At 34.5% G+C, this 7,484-nt stretch overlaps 1 protein-coding gene across 1 annotated transcript in view; it reads right to left on the bottom strand.

Annotated features, from left to right (window-relative positions):
* LOC111089269 (hapless 2-like) overlaps positions 1 to 7,484 on the bottom strand; it is a gene marked incomplete at both ends in the record, with an annotated part of 63,766 nt that overhangs the window by 9,215 nt on the left and 47,067 nt on the right. The window contains 3 exons of the mRNA XM_022401456.1: positions 1,303 to 1,400; positions 5,753 to 5,994; positions 6,442 to 6,626. Coding sequence (XP_022257164.1) covers positions 1,303 to 1,400; positions 5,753 to 5,994; positions 6,442 to 6,626 — 525 coding nt within the window. The remainder of the gene's footprint in view (positions 1 to 1,302; positions 1,401 to 5,752; positions 5,995 to 6,441; positions 6,627 to 7,484) is intronic.

Below are 7,484 nucleotides of genomic sequence, written 5' to 3'. Positions count from 1 at the left end.
ACTGATGTGACTGCTACCGATTATAGGTCATTTCCTGATGGAGCAGATGAACCCCACGTGAAGCAAAAGCCAACGAGACAGAGACCAGTACAGAAGAAGGTATGTCCCGTAAAATTAAGAGACTTTGTTGAATTTTAATTTTGTGTTTGTAAATTCTGTATATTTAATTAAGTAATTTTTAATTAACTATTGGTTTAATGTAAGTGGCTATTGTTCGTGACGAACAATGCTAAGGAAGGGGCAGTGTTATGACGGCAGAAGTCGCGTGATTCTGGGAGCATGCGCACTGGAATTTCTCGGATTATCGGGGGACCCTGCAAATGTCCGAGTGTTTGCTAGACGCCCTCTTTTTTTTGTATATAAGCCTGGTAAAGAAAGCCCGCAATACAGATAGATAATTAAAGAAGTAAACAGTGGCGATGATAAGTAAAGTTTGTGATTTGCTGTGATTTATAGCAAGTATTATAAAAGGAGTTAAGTTTAAAGTGATGAGAGACGTAGTGATTGTGAAATTACTGTGTACTAAAAGTTTGTATCAAGAAAGAATAAAGTGGTTTAATAAGAAGAAACTGTATCGCTGAAATTCCTCGGAAAGAATTTATACTGGAAATTAACAAACAAGTAGATATGTAACACTATCAAGCCTAACTATGTAGAGTTTTTATATGAAACATTTAGTTTTCTTACATCATTCACAACGTTATTCCAATGACAAGGAAGTTGCATCAGTATGTTTAACTATCAAACCTAACTATGTAGTTTTTAAATGAAAACTTTAGTCTTCTTACATCATTCATAACAGTTATTCCAATAACAAGAAAGTTGCCAGCAGCATATCAAGCCTAACTATGTAGAGTTTTTATATGAAAACTTTAGTTTTCTTACATCATTCAGAACAGTTATTCCAATAACAAGAAAGTCACCATCACCATCAAGCCTTTATAAAGTCTTTACAGAAAGCTATAATTCTTATTCCTAACAGTTACTTATTATTTAAACATGTAGCTTCACTATATAAGGTCTTGTTCTTTATTAGCTTTTCAGCCCTACATACCAATTATTTTGAAATTAATATTTTGATTTATTTATGATTTTTTTTGTGGATATGCTTAGGAAAGAAAAATTATATGCTGCCAATAATCGTACACAGTTTTGTAAATCTAGCAATAATGGCATATTTTAAAGGAATCTTCAGTTATTATATGACAAATTGTTACTTTTCATTAGCAGTCACACCTTTCCCTTTTCTGTGAAGTAAAAATACAAATATTTTTAAGCAAAAGGTAAAATAATGCTACTTACTGTACACTTGCAATGCATGTAACAAATACAACGGCCCTTAGGTTTCACAACAGCTTGTCTCTCAGCCACTTGTTCCACATTTTCACTTCTCAACTTCACTGAGATGTCACATTTTATTACATTAGTATCAGAAAACTGAATAATAACTGATAAGTCAATCAAACAATACAAAGTACATCACAGTCCTTGGAATGATAAACTATTGTACAATAGTAGGAATACAAAAATTTGACAATACTGAAAAATTCTGAGCATTTACAAACAGCTCTTTTCCTCTGTCTTTTCTACACACACACTCACACATATGTATATATAATCATCAGCAGTAGCATGCTTACAGAATATATAACTTTGTAAGTGCATTAAGAAGATGATTTAAGTATGTAAGAAATGACAGAGCACTAGATAAATCAATTTTGAAAATATTATGATTGTTTTGTCAGTCTGTTCTATAATAGTTCCATTCTGGCTATAACTACTAGTACCAGTTTCTACACCCAGCAAAGTTATACTTACTAACTAGTTTAAATAAAATTATCTCTGAGCATCTCAAAAACTAGGTGTTACGATACACACCAAAAAAAAAGGATTATGACAGGCACACAATGTGATCTTATCTAATCCACCAGAAAGTTGTTCACTATGGTTATCCTCCCATCATTTGGAATTCTGCTTCTGTCAGAGTGCTATGTTACATTCATTTGTGCTATACTAAAAACTTTGCTCAGTTTACACTGTAACTGTAATCTTTGACATCCTTATCACATGTCCTTTTTTTGTAAGTAGTAAGCAGGTGTAGGTATCCATCCTCTTGATACTTGAACAACTCTCTGGTACCTGTTCTAATCATACCAGACTCTAGTTTTCACAGATTATCAATCACCCTGTGTGTGTATACTTAACTTGAAACTGATAAAGTTTCACTCTCTATAATAAAGAAGCCCCAGTTATTTTTCTGCATATATTTTTTTCCATTTCATGCTAAAGAAAACATAATTCATATTCCTCTCCCCTTAAAACATATAAAAGTATTATAATAAGAGAAATTTGTATTTCATGTTTTTATCAAAACATTGGCTAATCTTAAGCTTCTATGCTAGCTATGAATCTTTAACACAATTTATTTAGCACTGACTGAATTGAAAATACAGTTTTCAAATACTGACACTTCAATAACCTATATATATATGTATATAATAGTCAAATGTCTGTCTGTCTGTCTGTGTATCTCCTGAATGGTTAATCATAGAAAAAAACAGGTATATCAAAACATTCATTTTAAAGAGTACATTACAGGAAAATTAATAATTGTTTGCAATTCTTAATTTCATATTGACACTGATCCGTCAGTCCTGGTATGTGCTTAACAGTCCACCAGTCTGAAAAAAAAAACTTATAAGAACAAAAATGTTTCTTTTTGTGAAGGAATTTTAGGGAAAAACAGGACTTCCTATGTCGACTGGTTGAAAGAAATATTTTGAAGATAGGAGCAAGAACATGAATAATGCATAAAGAGAGGATCATGTTTGAGTATGTATACATATTTCCATGTCAGTATTATACTTATGCATGACTTTATTGTACCATGTCAAATAAATTCATTTGAATGAATATCTCCCCTTTGACACTTATAGAAATGACAACTATCAAAAAAGTGCTCACCTCGGTAACACACTTTAAGAACTGGAATGTTTGTTCACATTTTTCACTACATGTGAAGTGTGTCTCAACTTAAGTGAGAGCTCATGATGGTGTAGCAAATGTAATGAAGTTGACAACGTGAAACCTCAGGAACAGCAGACTCCTCACTTGGTGAGGCCAATTTTTGCATGAATGCTATTTTAGTAGGATCTGTGAAGATTCCATTAGTATCTACAATATGACCAAATAATTTCACTTCCATATGCATGAATGCACCTTTTATTGTTTTCAGTTTCAAGCAGTGGCATATTTAACATGGATGCAATTGGGGCAACACACAGATGGGCCTCTCATATTGTGGGCCCCCAAAGTAATGCAAAAAACTTAAAATATCTATACCTATAGCTGATCAGTACAGACAGGCCCCCTATGAAAATTGCGCCAAGTTGTTTGAAGTGTTAAAAACACCTCTGGCCTCAAACCTGCCTTTTTTAATAGTTGGAATACCATTTTCAGATTCACAGCCACAGATTGAATGTGCAACCAACCGCCAAGCTTCTGCAGTGTAAATTTCGTTAGCCTCTCAAAAGTTGTGGCTGGTTATAAATGTAGAAAGAACATATCATGAAACTCGTACAATATATCTATCACGTTGAAAACAGTTTTAGGTCGGCTTTTGTCACCCAGCTCAAGTTGCCAGTATCCAGGTCTAATGTAATACATCAATGCCTCCTAGACACAGTGGGAGAGCCACCTCTTCATTCCACAAAGTGCTTCACTCAGTCATGATGTACTGTGAGATCTACCAGAGTTTAGGCCACTTGTGTATCAATCAGGAATACTACCTCTTTCCCTTGTACTCTTGACAGGCATGTACCAAGATCCACTCAGCACAAGAAAGTTGAGCTGGCCACCAAATCTATTGGTGCAAACTGTCATTGTGCTCACTCAAGTCAGTGGCCACACCCAACTCGAGCTTCATTAGTTTTCTGGAATTCTGGAACATTAGCAACTTTAGTCTATTGTTGGCTTTCCTGCTGAGCTGTCACTCAAAACCAATAGCCATGTCTACCTTGCTTCTTGGCAAATACAGGCAGTTCACTCGAAAGTAACCCAACACTGCACAGGTAAAGAAACACTTTGCTCATATTTTCCAAGCTTATGTACAGGTAGAGGCATCATTGATTTTATTGGCTGTAGTATGTAAACCATAGCCCTACCTATTTACTGGATACCAGTGTGATTGTCTCACAGTGCTGGGATGTTAAAAACTTGGTTAGACTTGAGCTTGGCATGACATGGATGCCCAAGTAGAGTGGAATGACCACTGCAAGCTGATTTTCGCTCTTGCAACTGGTTCAAAGTTACAACTTCATACCACATTACTACAGAAACTGCCTCAGTAAAGGTGAGAAGATAGGGTTACATTATTTCATTGGGTAGCCCTTCCACAGAATGACCATTACAGGGTATACCTATGGCGAAAATGACACTGTTCATGTAAGCACACACACATGCTCTTTGTGGTATTTCTCTTCTGAATCTTGAACTCAGGTCAATGAATTGCTCAATGGTACACTTGGTTGAACATTCACACAACTCAGCAATGACTGTTTACAGCCTAGAGCCAGACTCATGATCAGACACTGCTCTGTAGACCAACCATTCCAAGCAGCTACCTGCCTGAAACATTTATGGAAACACTTCAAACATTTCTTTGCCGCTCTCTTGAATGTAAGTGGAGTGATATGTTTACCTTACTCATATCATAGCTTGAACCTTTCTCTCATCCACCACCTGACCAACATTTCCTTAATGTCATAGGTACAACAATATAGCCATGTTCAGGAACTTTGATTCTTATAAGGGTACGCAATCCTTAGTCCAAAGTGGCAAAGCAACGAGTTGCCTTGTTCAGTTCATGTGTTAACTCTGCATAATCCCAGACTCTTCTGTGATCCACTCAGAGAAGCTCACCACTTCTCCATGGTCCATTTGATGGTTACTATCTCACCTGCTGACAAGATAGTTCCTGTTGGCAGACATTTCCCATCAATGGCATCTCTAGTCTTACCTTGATAATCTTGGTTAGTTTTAAACAGAGTTGGAGTTGGGTGTTACTTTGGCTGACAAATGTCTAGGAATACTATATAGACTGCCTCATTCAGTCTCAGACTTTCCAGATGACACAACATGCTGACAATCCTTACTTGTTTTGTACTCAGAAAAACTGTTCATGCTCTCTCCTTGAGGATCAACCTCAGTGCAAGGAAAGCACCCAGACATTGGTAGCTCTTCTTTCTGAATTATCAGCTGCAATCAGATAGAAGTCATGGACCTTCACAGCATTAGTGAAAGTTCAATATCCAGAAAATGATTTCTTTTAGCCTTGAAAATCCTCTCACACAATTGTCTTTCTTCATCCACTGACTCATTCTTTTGATCATAAATCTTTTGAGTAGTGGAAAATACCATTTTCAATAATATGAAACCCTTTTAAACTGAATTTCTCAGAATACCCAAATTTCGAAGAATAAAAAATAAAAATTCTAGTTTAGGAAGACAAACTTTTAAAGCAAATTTCATTATAATTTCAATAACTATAATAAACAAAGGGTTCCCAACTGATGAAACAATGCATTATAATCTTTATAAGCAACCTGTACTCATTACTGGGTTGATTTTTAGCTTCCTTTAGATAAATAGCTTTGATCAGAAGTTAATATTACTAAATGCAAAAACTTAAGAATGAAGCATACATATCACTATCTTCATAAACATCACACTTAAAAAATAATTTGTTACTCACCTGTGCAAAGAATATCGTCATTAATATCCAGTGATCCAAGCTGAACAAATAACAACAATACTTTCTTACTCTGAGGAGGAATGAGCACTGAATCTTCCGAACTGTCAGACACTCCCTCACTACACTTCACAGCTTTAGCAGTGAATCGAGCTGCGACCAAGCCAGTGTTTAGAACGTGTACATGTATCTGACTAGTACCAGCTGTACTCGAAGTCACTATGGCATTCAATTGTGCAAAATGACTGAAACATAAAGTTGGTCATAGTTTCTACAAATTTTAAACTACTGAGTTTATAGAATGTGAAGAATAATTTCATCTGTTTAAATACATAAAAAAGTATTACCCTATTTTAGTTTTATGCAAATGTAATTTATCCTGAATTCAAACTTATGTACCCAATGAAAGGTCTAATAAATACATAAAGAACAAAGATATATAATTATCTGGCAATTTTTTAAACTGCACTATAAGACACCAAGATTTAGAGTACAACAATACAGAGAAATAAAAAACTTTTACTCTTTCTAATAACTTCTTTTCACCATGCACTGTTTCAATCCAACTAGTAGCTTGTCTACTATATAACTGCTACTTTATTTCTAATTATTTTATCTCACTCTCACAATGGAGTTTTAGAAATATAAACACTATCATGTTGGACAAGCACACTACATAAAACTGACCCTACCCTTTTCGTAAAACAGTTATGTTCCTCGCATCAATTTCAATATGAACAATAGTGAGGTGACGGTAAGTGTACTCTAGAGCTAGCCAGTGTTGACCAGTGGTCTTGTTTATCAGGATTGCGTCTTTATGAGGCATGCCATAGAATCGAAGCAAGAAAGAACCTTTCTTCCCAGCCTTAAGTTTCTTCTGTTACATAAATCATCAAATACACAAAACATAACAAATTTCACAATAATTACTTTAACTTACAACTTTTAAACAGCATTGTTGTTTACATGTTGCTCAATGGTTCACTTCCTCACCAACATAAAACTGAAACCTTTTGAAAAATAGCTCTAGTTTGAACCAAAACTATGTCTTGAATCCAAATAATAAAGTTACAATATTATAACACTTTTAGTTTTAAAACAAATTTATATACTTCAGAAGGTCTGCAACATTCTTATTCTCAAAATGTGGATAGTAAGTATGTACATATACATCAAAGAGCAGTTGTGATATAAAGATTACTTATTGTTTATGTGTCAGGTGAATGTGTCAGCTGTGATATAAAGATTACTTATTGTTTATGTGTCAGGTGAATGTGTCAGTTGTGATATAAGGATGACTTATTGTTTATGTGTCAGGTGAATGTGTCAGTTGTGATATAAAGATGCTTCATGTGACGTATTGTTTATGTGTCAGGTGGGAGGTTATGTTAGGACAGTGGTTCCATTATTTGTATTAAAAATCATGTAGTTTAAATTTATGTTAAAACACTATTTTGATTACAGTATTACAAGACACATGGTGGGAGGTTATGTTAGAACAGTGGTTTCACTAATGTATTAAAAACTATGTAGTTTAAATTTATGTTAAAACACTACTTTGATTACAGTATTACAATACACATGGTGGGAGGTTATGTTAGAACAGTGGTTTCACTAATGTATTAAAAATCATGTAGTTTAAATTTATGTTAAAACACTACTTTGATTACAATTACAATACACATGGTGGGAGGTTATGTTAGAACAGTGGTTTCACTAATGTATTAAAAATCAT

The sequence above is a fragment of the Limulus polyphemus genome, unplaced genomic scaffold (genome assembly GCF_000517525.1).
Source record: "Limulus polyphemus unplaced genomic scaffold, Limulus_polyphemus-2.1.2 Scaffold5728, whole genome shotgun sequence".
Classification (NCBI taxonomy): domain Eukaryota; kingdom Metazoa; phylum Arthropoda; class Merostomata; order Xiphosura; family Limulidae; genus Limulus; species Limulus polyphemus.
Note: the sequence above shows the minus strand (reverse complement) of the source record. Positions and strands in the feature narration are given on the sequence as shown.